The sequence below is a fragment of the Melopsittacus undulatus genome, chromosome 6 (genome assembly GCF_012275295.1).
Source record: "Melopsittacus undulatus isolate bMelUnd1 chromosome 6, bMelUnd1.mat.Z, whole genome shotgun sequence".
Taxonomy (NCBI): domain Eukaryota; kingdom Metazoa; phylum Chordata; class Aves; order Psittaciformes; family Psittaculidae; genus Melopsittacus; species Melopsittacus undulatus.
Genome location: NC_047532.1, coordinates 41,610,051 through 41,627,117, shown reverse-complemented (window position 1 = coordinate 41,627,117; position 17,067 = coordinate 41,610,051). Strand labels below are relative to the sequence as shown.

The following is a 17,067-nucleotide window of genomic DNA, read 5'->3' as shown; positions in this document are numbered from 1 at the left end:
GTTAACATTACTATCACAGGTACTTGTTAATTATTAATTAATAATTAATGAAAATATAAAAATTAATTTATATTAAAAAAGCTTGGTTTTGTTTCCATCCTGTACAGCCTTGTGTAAAGTTGTTCTTTAAGGTACATGGATGTCATAGTCTAAACCTGTGTCCTGGCCTTGCTGGGCTGGTACACAGAAAACTTTCTAAATTTCTTTCATCTCTCACATGCTGTTTCACCATGCATGGTGACATTTCTTGCAACTATTGTTCTTCCATATTGTAATTGTCCAGAGCTATGCAGGGGATGCTTTCCCAGAGGTATTCTCTCCAGAGTCACAGAAATGTTTCTCTCTTTGACACTTGAGCTTGGAAATTCCCACTTGGGTAGAGGCAACTAACCCAAGACAGGCAGTCACCAGAGAACAAGCAAAATCTGCAAGGCTACAGGAGCCGCCATGAGCCAGGCTTTGTTCAGAGGAACTGTGGAAAGGGGAGCACTGTTCAAACTGGGAGAGGACGGGTGTTATCTGCTATGCCATTAACAACAGGGCAGAGTAACAGGGTGGAGTTACTGGTAATCTGAGCTGCAGTGCATAGCCCAAATAATTGATATTAGCTAAGGATTAAAAGATGGGGTGGATATTCTTACACAGGGTAGATGAGGAGTGGTGCCAGTGCTGCTGGAAATGGTGTTGTGGATGTTTGCACTGCAACCTGGAGGCTCACAGGCAGCCGGATACAGCATCTCTGTGCTGGTTGGTGTCCTGGAAAGCCACTCCAGACTGCTTTCTTGCCTTTGAGAACTCATGCTATGGGCCCTTTGCATCTGTTGCCTGCTTCTAACAATGCTACTGAGGTAGCAGCAAATTCTCCAGGTAATCTGTTAAGAATTTCCTGTTATTTGAAGTTTATGCAGTGGGTGTCTTTCTGTCCAGATGTCAAAAAGTCTGGCACAAAAGGGAGTCACACAAATTTTTCAGTGGCCCATTTTCAGATGTGATGCTCGCATCTGTATTACTCCAATTTCATGCCAGTATTGTGCCAGCTTAATGTTGGTGATCTCACTGAACATAAGATTCAAATTCTGCATGCTCCAGTGTGCTTGGCATTGCCTAAGATTAAAAGTAAACTCGGACATAAGTGGTTTGCATCAAAATGCTCATGTTCCAACTGCCCTGGGAAAACAGGGTAAGTGACACACAGATGTTTAACTGTAAATTAAGGTCTTTAGGAAAGTTTGTATACTTCTCACTCTTCTAGACCAAATATTTGCTACTGATGTAACCAGTAATGTTCTTTTCTTGGTTTCCTCTTTTTTGTTTTTGTGTTGTTTTTTTCCATGGGTGGCTCTAGCTACTTCAGTAAACACAGGGCTTTGGACAAGCAAGCTGCTTTTTGGGGAATGTTTTTGTTAGTAGATCTTTTTCATGATACAAATAGGCTTCATTTCAAAGTCTCTTGTTGTGTATGGTTAAGACTTCATTAGCTGTTCCTGGGGTCAGCTGACAAATTGAGGCTAGCTTACAGTGCATCATGCAGCATAAGGAAGCTGTGGTTGAAACAAAAGGAACACGAACCCTCGCTGTCTACCTCTCAGCTCAAATGAGACCCCAGTGCTTCATGATTCCCGTGCCTTTAAATTCACAGGCACGACTTGCCCGAGGAAGATATACTTTTTAACAAAAGCTGCAAACTAGCTTACCTTCAGTCGGCTCCTGAAATGGTTTTGTCCTGGTTAAGCTGTGTTTGCCATCTAGTGGCAACACCCTGCAGTAGCGCATCCTCCTCCGATGCACAGGGCAGGGGATTGCCAGTACCCCAGGGCACCTGGAAAGAAGCTCTGGCAGAGCAGACGCGCCTGGTTTTTGTCAGCAAAGAAACCCCAGAGGTGGGCTTTTAGAAAAGCCCCAAGTAGTGCCACAATTGCAGCTTTTGTTCTGAATCAGATAATGGTTATAGAGTACAGCTTAGTCTGGGGGAAATCTGGGAATGAGTTTTGTGGGTTGTGATATACTTGCCTTCCTTGAGTGATAAATGTTTTGCTTGTGCCCTGAGCATCTTCTAGCCTTTGTGATGTTTCTGGCTTCTGAAAACCAGGATGAAGTGAGAACATCATGTTAGATTTCGTTTTCTGCCTGTGATAGCTTTGTAATCTTAGGCAGTTGTACACACCAGTCTCCAGCAATATTGGCGTGACACTATCAGAGTGCTCAAATGAACTTTTTTAGTGGCAGACACAATCTGTAAAACAATTACTATGCCCTTGAACTTTAGTGAAAATGCGTTTCTTTTCCTTTAGCTTCTTTTGCTATCTGCTTCTCCTCCTGACAGCCTGAACACTCACCGAAGTACTGCTGACAGGTGATGAAGATATGTAACTGGAAATACACTTCATGCTTTTCACTCTCTTAAAACTTACATAGTAGCCATGGATGAAAACCAAGTTGGTTAGTGCAAGGAAAGTGAAAACGGGAGGCCTTCACCTTGCAGGAGGCTGTAATATTTGTAGGCTAATACTCCCCCATACTATCTTTTCAGGGAAAACAAACGTTTCCGAGTATACGTGGTGATCCCGCTGCTGCCTGGGTTTGAAGGAGACATTTCAACTGGTGGGGGAAGTGCGCTGCAGGCCATAATGCACTTCAACTACAGGTACTGCAGGCAGCCCTGCTGCAGGCAGGCTGTCAGACCTCCCTGGTCACCTCTGCTGGCTGCAGGTGCTGCCCAAGGCTCCAGCTGCCATCCATCCACAAGGCATCACACTAGATGCTGTCCCCATGTACAGAGTGTTTGGAAAAGGAGAAAACCGTAGCTTTCACTTAGTACTTATAGCTCATGCATTTGCCAGCCTCAGGGTTTGTGTCAGGAGGTGAGGCAATGCTAGCTGAGTGGGGAAGTGTGGTGCGTAAAGCCCTGTGCTTTCCGCAGGCAAAAACCCTCACAGATCTGGGGAAATCCCACTCTGCCCTGGCACAATGGGTTCCCCAATCCTTTACACAAACCCACCAATTCCTGGCTCTCAGTTACTGCCCATGTGCGGCATAACACTTTAATTTTAGCTCATCAGGCCAGGGCTTCTTCACCCCCAAGCTCTTTACCCTCCCACTCTTACCGTCGTGCTCTCCTGTAGGCACTTCCCATGGTGCTTGCTACAATTCCTTCTGGCAGCATCCCCATCACCACTGGAGCCAGGATGGAGCTTGCAGCCCTGTATGTTCCTTAGCCAGGCTTTGTCTCCAGATCTGCCCTTTTGGCCAATACTTTGCCTGGCTCTGCTAGCAACAGCGTATTCCTCAATACGATTCCCTGCTTCAGCATGGATGTGTCTCAGCATGAAGGAATGAGACACAGTGGTGCCAGGTAGCCCTGTGCTAGAAATGGTCTGTAGAGAAACACAAAGTGTTCCAAGGCAAGATGGTTGTACTGGAAAGTTGCTGCATTATGGTATGTCTGTGCAGACAGAAGAAATCTTCCTTGTCTGCTGGTCTGCAGGGATCCTACTGCACATCCAGAAGGATGAGCGGGACAGGAGACAAGCAGAAGGAAAGCAGCATGTCTCTCTAATTAGGCCCTTTTGCCTGAGCTTTCTTCTGCAAGGGCAACCATAGGTCTTGAGAAATTGCCCATGGGTTGGGCTCTTTTGAATGAGATGCAGGCTGCGGCTTTTCCAATCCAGCCGTAATCATGCAAATTCCCTGACCTGGTGTTCTGCACATGTTATTTTCTTAATGCGATTTCACATCCAGACCTGTGGCACAGACAGTGGCAGCCCTGTTTGTAAGACATTTATCATCATTGAGGTGTGCTCTAGAAAGCAAAAATGCTCCCCAGCTCCTCTGCAGGTTGGTATGAGCTCTTATAGGAAATGAGCAGTCCATGATATATCAACAGTCATTGAGGGAAAATGTGTGCTCTGGAAGCACCGTGTTTCTTCTGCTTGCACAGGATATTTAAGAGGCATCTGTGTTTGTGATTTACCTTGCCTGGTTCTGCTTCAGCATATGCTGTTGCCTTCAGTCACGGTGGTGCTGACGGCTGCCTACCTTCTTTCCAGGACCATGTGCCGAGGAGAAAACTCAATCCTGGGCCAGTTGAAGACGGAGGGTAAGACCTTTATTTTTCTCCTCTATGTTTTTTAGTCTTGGGATGCTGCTGTTCAATGGCTATGTCTATGACACATAAATCAGATTCTCCAGCTTCTTATTAGCATTGCTCGCTGTGACTGGGGCATCTCATAGCATCATGTGTTATGGGCCCATGAATGACCTCCTCCTCTGCTGTTATCCCATGGCAAGGTCTTTCAGAGCATGAGAGCTGTGGCCAGTTGTCAGACTTCATGCTTGGATGCAGCCCTGATCTGGAGGAGTGGAGGACCCCAGGGAGAAGACAGCAGAGGTGGCAGCTGCTCAGGATCATGTTGTTTGAAAAATGTCCTGGGGGCCTGCTTTTGGGACTGACAAGCCTTCAGCCTCCCCTGTGAATCCCACCCTGCCTTTGTTTCTGGCAGTTGTCAAACACGAAGAGAGAAAACCTGTCTAAGCAGGATGCTGTTTCTGAGCTGCTTCCTTGCCATGAGGGTGCCAGCTTGAAATCTGAGCATCATGAAAGCCTACATGTCACAAATACCATCAGTGTACATAATGCCTCATTCCTTCTGGGTCTTTGCATAAATCTGAACTGCAGACAAGTACATTAGGACATATTTCCATACTGTGCATGGACAAAACACCTGCTTCCAGCTTCCTTTGTGCAGGATTTGCAGAAGAGCAGTCGCATGGTCCAGTTATTTTAAGACATTTGGATCAATTGTGAGGACTTGGCATGCTGCACAAGGGAGATCAGGGTCATTTCTTGACATAGTGGAAGTATTCAAGCAGGCAGTGGATCAGAGCAGCGCAGGAAGCCTGTGGGCAGCTTGTAAAGTCTATTTATGAACTAATTTCCATTATCTGTTTCTTATTTAAGTCAAAAGTGAATTGTTATTTATATGGGTCTTTATATAAAGGGTCTTTTATCTTTCTTCACTTTTCCACCTTCCTCATCCCTCATTTTGTTTAATTTTCAGTTGGAGATAAGTGGATAAACTACATATCCTTCTGTGGACTTCGAACATATGCTGAATTGGAAGGAAAACTAGTCACAGAGCTCATCTATGTTCACAGCAAACTGCTTATTGCTGATGACAACACAGTTATAATTGGTGAGCAGGGGGCCTGTGGGAGGGGCTTGGACCACTCAATTATATCTGCATTAGACCCTTCATTTCTCTGCCCTTTAATCAGTGCAGGCTGTGGTGCTGTGTGCTTTCTATGCTGTGATTTCTTTCTTGGGAAATATTTTGTTGTTTAAAAAACACCCAAAACCCAGATGCATAAGTTCATCAGGAAGGTAGGTAGGAGGGAGGAAAGGATCTGCGGGACTGTCATTTAGTTTGTTTTTCTAAAATAGTTTTGAATCTCAGTGTAACAGTGAAGAGAATCCCAGTGCAGGGAATATTGTCCATCTGTCTTGTATCAAACTCTGCTCTAACAAGAAGACTTGTGAGACTTGTCATCTGTTCCTTAAAGAACAGAATGTGCTGTAAAACTTGGAAGCTTTGGACAACATGTGTCATTTATCATCTCCATCTCCTAAGAATGGGGAAATGTGTTACAACAAGTAATAGATAACATTTCATCCATTTTCTCTTTTTTTACCATATTTATTATGAGACCATGCAGCAAAGACAAGAGATTTCAGGCTCAGAGCTCTGTATCACAGCAGAAAAGCAGGTTTTTGGCCCATTCCTTTGAATAAACCTTTTTTTTATCTGCTGTATCAGCAACAGAAACTTTGCCAAAGAATAACTTAATACCAGATTTTGTAGGACTCTGAATACTTCCTTCCTTCAATGCAGCAGTTCAGCTGTAGTCTTGGGTGACCTGGGGTTAGGTTTGCTCCCCTGTTGTTACCCTCTGTGGGGTCAGATCTCATCTCCAGTACACAGAGCAGCTCAGAAGTGGTTTCAGTGTTGCAGCAGGAGCTGTGACTTTGCAACTGTGATCTGGGAGGGGGGCCTGAGACAGCTCTTTATTTCTGTTTTCTGTATCTCTAAGCCTGAGAATGGATTTTTATGCAGCATTTCCATCTGTGCCAGCTGATGGGGAGGCAGTGTTATCCCTTTTCCACTTATGAAAGACCGTGCATGGAAATTAAATGCTAATGGGGCCACTGTGCAGGAGAGAGGCTCAGCTCATTTTTCCTCTGGGAGGGGTTAGGTCCCCTTGAATCAGTTCAGTCACTGGGAAGGCTAAATGGCTACCTCGTCCCTGAGCGTCTCTTTTGGAGCTAGGAGCTGTTTGGTCATTTCTGTGGGTTAATGACCTGATGACTCCTATCGCTGGCTGCATCTCGTGGTTCCTTTGGAGCCAGCAAGTGCTGTGGTGCCCCAGCCCTTTCTTTCTGATGGCTGCATGGGACAGAGAAACTGGTTTGGGTATAAAGCCTCACCAGTTCTTGAGCAATGCTGTGGGTGTCGGGTCCTGCAAGGGAAGCTCTCAGCACTGTGCAGTCAGGGCTGGAGCTGCCATTGCAGGGCCAAGTGCATACAAACCTTTACATGAGCATGGTGATACATTTTGGAGAGGGACCCCCTCCGCCCCCCCTCCCCCCCCCCAAAAGGCACAGCCAGAGCCATGCAGTAGAAATGCAACAGAACAAATGTCTGCTGCCCTCCAGCAGCATTTGGGACAGAAGTGGTTGTTTCCCAAGGTGTGAGCCAGGAACTGTGCACTGGGGAAGGGGACCCTTTGCAACCCTCTGGAAAGCACATCTCCAATTCCTGGCACTTGGGTCTTGCACAGCATGCAGTAGCAAGCACAGGGCAAGGAGCAGAGAAGAAACATCTCCTGTAGTGTGAAGGTCCCAAAGAGCCCTGGGGTCTGCTGCTGCCTTGCTGCACCAGCAGGGATGGTGCCTGAGCTCTTGTGTCTGCAGACATAAAGTGTGGTCCTGGCAGGACAGGAGGCTGTCTTTGCAGGCATGCAGCCCACAGCAAGGAGACGACCTTCACAAATGCAAATGAAAAGCTTCCTTTCTTTACACTACTAGGGATGAGAGCGGATTTACCCATGAAGCCCATCCTGTGTCAGGTAACCTGGTATCCAAACTAAATGCAGTTAAGCCCTTTGAAAGCTGTGGCATCCTTCAGCAAAAGTATTTGGGAAGTTTCAGAGAGAGTAAACTTAAAAACAATGGCCTGAGCTTGACTGTCCCACATGACATCCTTGTCTCTATATTGGAGTGTCATCAATTTGATAGGTGGACCACTTGGTGGATAAAGAACTGGCTGGATGGTCACACTCAGAGTTGTGGTCAACAGTTCAATGTCTGGCTGGATACCAGTAACGAGTGGTGTCCCTCAGGGATCGGTATTGGGACCGGTCTTGTTTAATATCTTTGTCGCTGACATGGACAATGGAATTGAGTGTGCCCTCAGCAAGTTTGCCGATGACACCAAGCTGTATGGTTCTGTTGATGCGCTAGAGGGAAGGAATGCCATTCAGAGGGACCTTGACACACTTGTGAGGTGGGCTGATGCCAACCCCATGAAGTTTAACCATGCCAAGTGCAAGGTCCTACACCTGGGTTGCAGCAATCCCAGGCACAGCTACAGGTTGGGCAAAAAGGAAATTCATGGTAGTCCTGCGGAGAAGGACTTGGGGGTGTTGGTCAATGAGAAAATGAACATGAGCCGGCTGCAGTGTGCACTCACAGCCCAGAAAGCCAACTGTATCCTGGGCTACATCAAAAGAAGCATGACCAGCAGGTCGAAGGAGGTGATCCTGCCCTCTGCTCTGCTTTTGTGAGACCTCACTTGGAGTATTGTGTTCAGTTCTGGTGTCCTCAATATAGAAAGGACATGAAACTGTTAGAACAAGTCCAGAGGAGGGGCACGAGGATGATCAGGGGACTGGAGCACCTCCCATATGAAGACAGGCTGAGAAAGTTGGGGCTGTTCAGCCTGGAGAAGAGAAGGCTGCGTGGAGACCTCATAGCAGCCTTCCAGTATCTGAAGGGGGCCTACAGGGATGCTGGGGAGGGACAATTCGTTAGGGACTGTAGTGGTAGGACAAGGGGTAACAGGTTGAAACTTAAACAGCAGAGGTTTAGACTGGATATAAGGAAGAAATTCTTTACTGTGAGGGTGGTGAGGCACTGGAATAGGTTGCCCAGGGAGGTAGTGAATGCTCCATCCCTGGCAGTGTTCAAGACCAGGTTGGATGAAGCCTTGAGTGATATGGTTTAGTGTGAGGTGTCCCTGCCCATGGCAGGGGGGTTGGAACTGGATGATCTTGAGGTCCTTTCCAATCCTAACTATTCTATGATTCTATTCTATGATTCTATGAATTTAAGTAGGTTTATCACAGCTGCTGTATTTCCCAAAGAGGATGTGCCTGCCTTCTGGTAGTTTCTTTGCTGTAGCAGTATGTGGTGAAGGCTGAACAAATTATTTAACCACAATGATTCAGCTAGGATTTTAATCAGTTGAAGGTGTGCTCTGGTCTTCTTTCTCTTGATGCTTTTGGACAGGGCTTTAAGTTGTGTTCAGATTACATACCATCTTCTCCGAGCAAGCCTTATCAGCACTGATTTAACTTATTTTTTTAGAAAAAATTTAAAAATACCCCACCCTAAAATAAAACAGCAAAACAAAAAACCCAAGCAAAGAAAAAAAACCCAAAACCCCATCTCTGTTATTGGTCCCCTCTTCCACTCCTGGCCTTATTGTTGTGCTTCCTTTTAACTGCAGAAGCTCTTAGAGATCTGAACCAGTTCAGAATGCCAGCACTTCGTTGCTGTGTCTCAGAACTGCTCTGTTTGTGTCATAGATGGAGAAATTAATTCCTATTAGCAATTTTCCTCTTCACAACTTTATAAACATTTTACGCTTTGATTTTTGGAGAGAAGAATAAAAATCTAGTAATGTTTTATTATTCAGGTTTCTTTCATCCTGAGCCTGGAAAGGATATGCAGACGTTCATACTTCAATAAGACTGTATGCCTTCCAGTACCTGAAGGTAGCCTGTCACCATAGTGATAGGACAAGGGGTGACAGGTTCAAACTTAAACTTAGGAGTGATAAATGCACCATCTCTGGCAGTTTTCAAGGCCAGGTTGGACAGAGCCTTGGGTGACATGGTTTAGTGTGAGATGTCCCTGCTCATGGCAGGGGGGTTGGAACTAGATGATCTTAAGGTCCTTTCTAACCCTAACTATTCTATGATTCTATGACTATGATTTAACTTTTCAAATCTGGAGCATTTGAAACCCCTTCCCCAAATCCTGGCTCTCAGGGTCTGTGTTTCCATAAGGAACACCTCTAGTCAGGGTTTTACCTAGTGAAGCCATAGATGATTCCCCATGGACATGAGAGATGCAAAGGGTGGTGTTGGAGGGTGTGCAGGAGCCCCCCATGCAGCCATGGTGCATTACCAGTGCTCTGCTCTCCCCCTTACCAGGCTCTGCCAACATCAATGACCGCAGCATGCTGGGAAAGAGGGACAGTGAGATGGCCATCATCGTACAGGACACTGAGACCATCCCCTCTGTGATGGATGGGGAAGACTACAGCGCTGGGAAGTTTGCCCAGTCCCTCCGGCTGCGGTGCTTCAGGTGGGATGCACAGGGCTGGCAGTGAGCAGGATGCAGGCAGGGCTTGCTCAGGCTTTTGCCTGCCAGTAGCCTTTCAGACAAAAAGAGTTGCTGCCTGCTCAGGTTTATCATTGCCTGCTCTGGCTTTAGCCTGTTCTTCTGCTGCTGTTTCACTGGCGTTTCTTTTTTTCCTTCTCCCTCTCCATTTTCCATCTGGACAATTATTGCACAGGAAAAGAAGTAGAAAACTGAGCAGCATTACAGCTGACAGACTATTGCAGGGGACAGGAGCAGGAGGGTGCTGGGAGCACACAGGGTTTGGCAAGTCCCAGGGAAAATTTTTGTCTCCTAGCATTTCTCAAGACAGGGAGTACCCAATGCTTGAGCTTCCATGAGCATCAATTGTTTTGTCTTCTCAGGGTTGTCCTTGGCGGCTCCGATCTCAGTCCAGAACACCAGGATCCTGTTTGTGACAAATTTTTCAAGGAGGTGTGGATTTCTACAGCAGCTCGCAATGCCACCATCTTTGATAAGGTAAGGAACAGAATGTGATGCCTTTCCCTTCTCTCCTTCCCACGCAGCAGCAGCAGATGCCAGTGGGAGAAGCAGCACAGGGAGGGCAAGTGCAGCAGGTCCAGCTCCTGGGGTGGGATCTTCAGAGATGCTTTCAAGGAATGAGTAGTGTTGGATGCAAGAGCTGTGAACAAGACACTGAAGTTTGTGCATCGTCGAAATGTGGCAGCAGCCCAAGAGGGCAGCAGTTCTGATTTCTCCTTTTGTTTATATCAGCTGTAGCTCCAGTGAGTGGCTGTGGTGTACTTACTGCTTCTACTTGGCATAACTGGAGTTAGAAGCAGATTTTACTTCTGTTTTTTAATGAGCTTTTACAGTGATAAGAAAAAGCCCTGGAGCTTCCCCTCTGCCTGCTCCAGCCATATCACAGATAGGCACATGTGTCTTCCCTCTGTATTCTCCAGGCTCTTAATTAAGTTATTGTTATCCCAGGGAATTTGTATGAGATGTTTTGGTCCTTCTCCGGAGCTCTGCATTGCAGTATTTCCCTTGCACTGACATACCACTTTCTGTTTTGATCAGGTTTTTCGATGCCTTCCCAGTGACCAGGTGAATAATTTAACCCAACTGCGTGATTTCATCAACAAGCCCAAATTAGCGAATGATGATCCTGTGAAAGCAGCAGAGGAATTGAAAAAGATTCGTGGGTTTTTAGTACAATTCCCCTTTCGTTTTCTGGAGGAAGAGTACTTGCTTCCCTCCGTTGGAACAAAGGAGTCCATGGTACCCATGGAGGTTTGGACTTAAGAAGACTGCTTTATGTTTTAAACCCTGGTTCTCCAGGGACAAGTTGTTGAACAATACAGGATTTTGGAAAGCCTTTTATTGCTGAGAGAGGTGACAGATCTCCACCAAGCTAACGTGCCTTTCTTAAGGATTTTGGTGGAGGAACTCAAAGCAGGTGAACACTAGCAAAGGAGAGGAGCAGAGAGACTTTATGGCAGATGAGAAGTTTAACCTCTGAAGGAGTTACTTCTTAAGGCATGTTCCGAGTGCCTAAAGGATGCAGGCCACTTCCTAGGACAAGAAACAAATCCCAGTTGCTGTTGTTACTACTGCCAGCTGTATACTGTGGTTGCATACGTACTGTGATCGTGCTGTGGCTGTGCAGGAATCGTGGGCTGCATGTGCTTCTAAGGCTTTTGGGTATCTGCACCTTGGCTTGCTGGAGTCCCCCATCTCACCCCTTTCATATGCCAACAGAGCATGTCATACAGCTCTGGTGCTGTCAGGAAGTGCTGTCTTGTGCTGCCTTGGGCTGTCCTACCACTTGCAGGCGTTTCACTTCTTAAATGGAAATGGACTAAGACTCTTTTATCAGAATCAGCATTTCAGTCTTTTCTCCCCTTTGGGGGGAAAAACTCCAAATGTTTCTATCACAGCTAGAGCAATCAGCAGTTCTCACATGCAGTGCATGGCACTGCCTAGGTCTTGGCAAAAGGCAGCCTCGATGGAGCCGGAGGTGCTGAAAATCACCAGAGTTTGCTGACCTTTGCAGGCATGTAACACGTCAGTTTGTTGAGAATGGATGTGAATGCTTTCTCCAGGAGAGGATGAAGGTTTAAACTTGAGCCTTAGATCATCTCTGGAGCTGAAAGAGGGCAAGGCACTGCCTGTAATGGGACAGAAACTTGAAACCCAGCATGGGTCGAGCAAAGCTCTGTGCTCTGCGTCCTCCATTCATGCATTTAATTTGTAGTACATAGGTAGACTTTTCTTTCCAACCCTTTCCTCCCTTTTAAGGGAGAGAAAGGCCATTAGGCTAGAGCTGATGCCATGCTCAAACTGAGCTGACATGTCCCTTCATAGGTGGGATGAATGTAAGGGGGAAGGGAAGCAGTTAGCAAAACCTTCACTGTGGTCTCCTTTGTTATTAGACCAGCCACAATCTTTGAGCTCAGCCATGCAAGATGTGTCTTCCTAAGCACAGGGAAAACTCAGCATGCCAAACCCTGTTTTCCATTTCTGTAAGACAATTTCCAAAGCTATTTTGCATCTCACTGTGCAGCGAAGCGGCAATTTCACTCAGCATCCCTAGGCAAAACACCACCACTCCTGGCTCAGGACCTCACATGGTGGGTGCTGTCCTGGGTCTTTGCTTTATCTGCAGTGAGCCGTGTCTCCCAGTTTTATGTCCAGCTCCAACTGCAATCCTAGGAGAGGTGTTCCCTCGCAGTCAGCAGTGCCATGTCAAACACCAAGAGACTGGACTGTTAGAAATGCCTAGTGAAGAGTCGTATCTGGAAAAGTGGGAGGCTGAGCTCCTCGGCTGCTGTGGTGTATGGGGGGAATCCCTTTGCTAGCTGCATTTAACCCTGTGCCCAACAATCCTTAGTCAAAAGACCAGGTGAACTATTTACTTTAATTCACAAGCAAGTTTGGTTTTATCTTTCCTGCCTCTTCCACAGTCTTACTCATTTTTTAACTGGAAAAGAATCACACCTGTTGCCAAGCTATTCCCGAAACATAGCTGGCACATTTTAGCTGATTGCCTTTGGTGTCTTCAGATGTGTAAATAGGAGCCAGATAATTCTGTACCTACTGTGTCACCCAAGTAACAACTCCAGACATTTTTCCAGCCCTTTCCTACAGTTCCCACTGTTTTGCGCTTACGTTTTGTAGATACAGTTACATATTACACTCCTTTCTGGTTGGTTCATCTGTGGTCTGGCTAGGCTGATGGAGGTGCATGTGCAGCATTTTATGTGTTGATCTTTGGTCCAGGGGGTTGGTGCTTTTAGCTGGTGCACTGTTAGCAGGTAAGTAGGTTCCCTTAATTTTTGATTTTTCCCTTAAAAAAAATTGACCTGGGGTCACCCCCTGCAGAACCAGAGTGATACGTGCTTCGACCATTTGCAATCAAGAAAGATCAAAGTTGTCTTGTTATTATACATCAGTGCAAGTTCAGAGCTTTCCTCTCCTGATATGTTTTTAGCTGTTTTAGTATGAACAACGCTGCTAACTTTAAACAATTACAGCCTGTCAAAGAATCATTGTAAGTCATACAAATCTGTATTCATAGTTGAAAAGGAAGCATTCAACCCTGCCACCCCTACACCTGAACCTTGAAGAAGTGGAAGACTCCTGTCACCTTCTAAGTGCTCTTATTGTCTCCATCCTCATATTAGTGAAGACTTTTGTAAGTGTTAAATTATCCTTATATTGACTCTTAAAGTGGTAGGTAGCTAACTACTGGGGCTTCATAACCAGTGGCATTAGGTCCCCTTCTGCCGTGCTCCTTTGGGGGAAAAAAACACCCAGGTTCTGCAGCAGTCAGCCCACAGTGTGATGGATGCTGGTCCCAAGCAACACAGCAGAGCCATGGAGGAGAGGTTTAATTGCCTGATTATGTATGAAAAGGTGATAATTAAGAAGGTCTTTTGTTATTAAAATAGCAGACAAGCCTCACATTGGCTCTCTGTCCAGAAGGAGGTTTCCCTTGGATGGAACAGAGGAGCTGTGCTGAACATCCATGTGTTAGTGCTAAATTCCAGATACCAGGAATTTAGTAATGTTCAAATGCTGGCAAGGTGTGCAAGGCAGCCTTGGTACAGTGCAGGGATCCTGGCATTCCCCAGGGCTCAAGGGGCCACTGAAGCCCCCCATGGATGTGGCACTGCTCACCTCAAACAGATGCTGGGGCTGGAGCCATTTCCAGTGAAGGCACAACACTTGTTTGCACACATAGGCTGTGCTGTGCAAAGCTGGGTCCTTGCATCCTGTCAGCTAGAGGTTTACTTCTTATATTAAGAAGCCTGTGAGATTGAGTGCCTTGAGAGGGTTAATTTCTGCACCTAAACAATCACTACTACTTAGTCTGTAAGTGTGGGTTTAATACCTTCAAGCTGGAGAGGATCACTCACAAATATACAGTACTGTAACAAGCAATGTGGTTTCAAGCACTAGCAAACCCAGGAACATGAACTGCTTCTTGTGGCATTTATTTGTTAGATCTATAGGAAATGAGAACTTCTCCCAGGCTCAATCTTTATTTTGTAGTTCAACCTGAGTAGAACACCTGCCCCATAACCTCCTTTTAATTTATTCCTTAACACATGCCACTTTGAGAACTCATACTCCTTTTTAATAGTCTGATATTTTAAAATGTGTTTTATTGTACAGGTGCTGGACTGGGTAAATGTTCTATTGCAAAGTTAGTGGATGGTTTAAAAAACAAGGGATAAAATATCATCATATGTATGTTAGAACATCACTAGAAAATGATTTGCAGAAGAACTACTCCAGTGTTCCATGGCAGATGCCAAGTGCTCAGCTCAGTTTCTGGTCTCTTGGTCTCAGTTTGTCGCTTGACTTGATGTGAGCTTTGCTAGATTAAACCTCAAATGCTCCATTTTCATTTCTTTTGGTGAGGTTTTGGAACATAATTTTGCAATCCTGGTGCTGTCCCTCGGGGGAGACCTCAGTGTAGGTTTTGCCTCACTGGGACCCTGATATTAATAATTTACAATATCTTTTTTCCTTCCAAGGAAACGTCTATGTACAATCAAGCACAGATATGGTTTTCTATTTTTATTTCAATGTGACAAGTTCTTTGTGCATTGCGCTTGTGAAACATTGAAATAAAAGTCTGAATGGTCCTTTTGGTTAATGCCGTCTTGTTCTCCTGCTGAATATAAAGACCCAAATCCACACTGGTCTAAACTGACACACATCCGTCAGCTGCAGAGCTGCTGTAGTGGTTTTCTGGCAGAAAAGACTTGGTCTGTAGGGTGCAGTGGTGACCAAGGTGAGGAGAGCAAGCGGGCTTCAGACCAGGTACAGGAGCAGAGGTTGGCCTACAAGATGGGAATACACTCACATTGTGTGGTTTGAAGCCAGCAACCCCTTCTGTGCAGCTGAGGTACTGCTGAAAGCAGGAGCTTTGCAGAATCAAGCCTTAAACCAGGAGTGTAATGCCATAGCAGTGAATCAAGTTAAGCCTGCAAAACTAAGGTATATCAAAGTGGAACAGACCCACAGACTATCCATTGACCACTGAATGCCATGATCCTCTTGGGATTTCTTTTTTTTCCCGAATTTTTTTTTTAATTTCCTTCCCTGTTTCCTTGTTACATCTTCCAGTATTTGTGATTATTCTATTTTTCCCTCCCAGTATGTCTTCCTAAAATCTCCATGTAAACAATTCTAATTTACCTCTTTCCTGACACATGGGAAATGGAAAAAGTGTCAAAAGTCGCAGTTCTGGGAATTGTTGGGGTTGGATTATTTTCTAAATCATGTATTTAGCTAAACTAATCAACAAAAAAGGACCTTCCACTTCAGATATGTCTCTGTGCATCGATACCTTCCAACAGTGCGGTTGTGAACACTGAATATCCCTTCTGTGAAGGCTGCTGGAATTGAGTTTTGTGTCCTTGTTTCTGCTAACGATTGCTTTTCTTTCCACTCCATTTGTATCTGGTAAATGAATGTGTATTAATGGACTGAAAATACAACTGAACATCATATCAAAATGTTTGGCCTTGCTCTCATTTCTGCTTGTTTTGGGGACTGTGGGCACATTCTGCTTCTGGGCTAAGTTTTGTATCTTGCACTGGCAGTGCTGCCCCAGCAGACAAGACGTGATGGGAAAGGAATCAGAATTGCAATGAAAAAGGTAAAATTTGAGTCATTTGTCCTAGGAGAGAGAAATTGCTGGAATGAAACAGCGCAGGAAGAGAAAACTGAACTTCTTTGATTTTTAAAATCCTGTTTTAAAGGAGTTTTAGTAATTCAAAAGCACTGTGAAAGGCACAGAACTGTCTGTCTCCAAAACAGAATTAACTTGCCACTGTCCCCTTTAACTTTCAGTAAAGGAAATTCAGCATAGAGGAAAAAGCAGATTACTGTTGTCCTCCAGGGGGAGAGAGATTAATAAAGCATCAGTGGCATTTCCAAGCTCTCTTGCAAGCTGAAAACATATTAACTTCTGTGTTTCTTAGGTTTCTCATCTCCTTCCTCAAATGCCAAAGGGCTCTCTGCATCTTCAGAACTTCCAAATCCAATCTGTGCTCTTGATAAACACAATAAATCAAGATAACAGAGCCGGAGCTTCAAGGCAGCGATGTTCTGGTAGAACTCAGGGAGCTGCTGATTGACACTGTCAGCTTTTGCTGCTGCTCTGACATCTCACAGCTAATTACATGCTCACTGTGTCATGCTTACGGGGACTCGCAAGCAGAGATAACAGCAACAGGAGCGATGCAGAGACCTGTCAGGCACTGCTGTGCGCAGAGATGCCGCTGGCAGCAGGGCGGGTGAGAGGGTGACGGTTGCAGCAGAGGCAGCCAGCCCTGGCTGGCTCCCACTTGCTGGCATCACTTGGTTTCGGTGCGAGCAGTGCAGGAGAGCCATGGCCTCTCAGTGTAAGCTTATCTCAGTGTGTAATTAACGTTAAACTAGAAATGGTCTTGATCTAGAAAATAGGTATCAGTTTGGAGAAAGGGTCCTTTCCATTTCTATGTGATGTAGGGGCCCAGCTTGAGGGCACTGCTGCTGCTTTTGCTGTATTCCCTCTCATATGCATAGGCATGCAATGCTTTCACCAGGCACAACTTCATCCACATCCATCAGCCCATTAAAAATGTGAGCAAACAGCAGCTTACAGGCTGTAGCTGGCACAAACCACTGCGGGACCATGCTGCCTCTGGCCAAGGCAGAATTCCCTTTGACTTGCCTACAGCCGAAGCACTCACTTGAACTACTTGCAAAGCCTCTAATTGGATGGCTCCTTGCTGAGCAGAGATGCAGCCCACATGTACTCTGAACACAAAGTGCAATTGCTGGTATGTTTAATAAACCTGTTCTTTCCAGGAGGGATTTCTTCAGCAACTTTTGTATGGAGGCTACTCCTGCCTCCTACCACAGCT

At 45.6% G+C, this 17,067-nt stretch overlaps 1 protein-coding gene across 2 annotated transcripts in view; it reads left to right on the top strand.

Annotated features, from left to right (window-relative positions):
* PLD1 (phospholipase D1) overlaps nucleotides 1–15,672 on the top strand; it is a 66,212-nt gene extending 50,540 nt beyond the window's left edge. The window contains exons 22-27 of one of the 2 annotated variants that reach the window (XM_031047089.2): nucleotides 2,531–2,644; nucleotides 4,047–4,096; nucleotides 5,058–5,192; nucleotides 9,493–9,646; nucleotides 10,045–10,159; nucleotides 10,721–15,672. In XM_031047089.2, the coding sequence (XP_030902949.1) occupies nucleotides 2,531–2,644; nucleotides 4,047–4,096; nucleotides 5,058–5,192; nucleotides 9,493–9,646; nucleotides 10,045–10,159; nucleotides 10,721–10,945 (793 nt within the window). In that variant the 3' untranslated portion in view covers nucleotides 10,946–15,672. The remainder of the gene's footprint in view (nucleotides 1–2,530; nucleotides 2,645–4,046; nucleotides 4,097–5,057; nucleotides 5,193–9,492; nucleotides 9,647–10,044; nucleotides 10,160–10,720) is intronic. The other variant, XM_031047090.2, reaches the window with a different exon arrangement.
* Nucleotides 15,673–17,067: the final 1,395 nt, after the last annotated feature.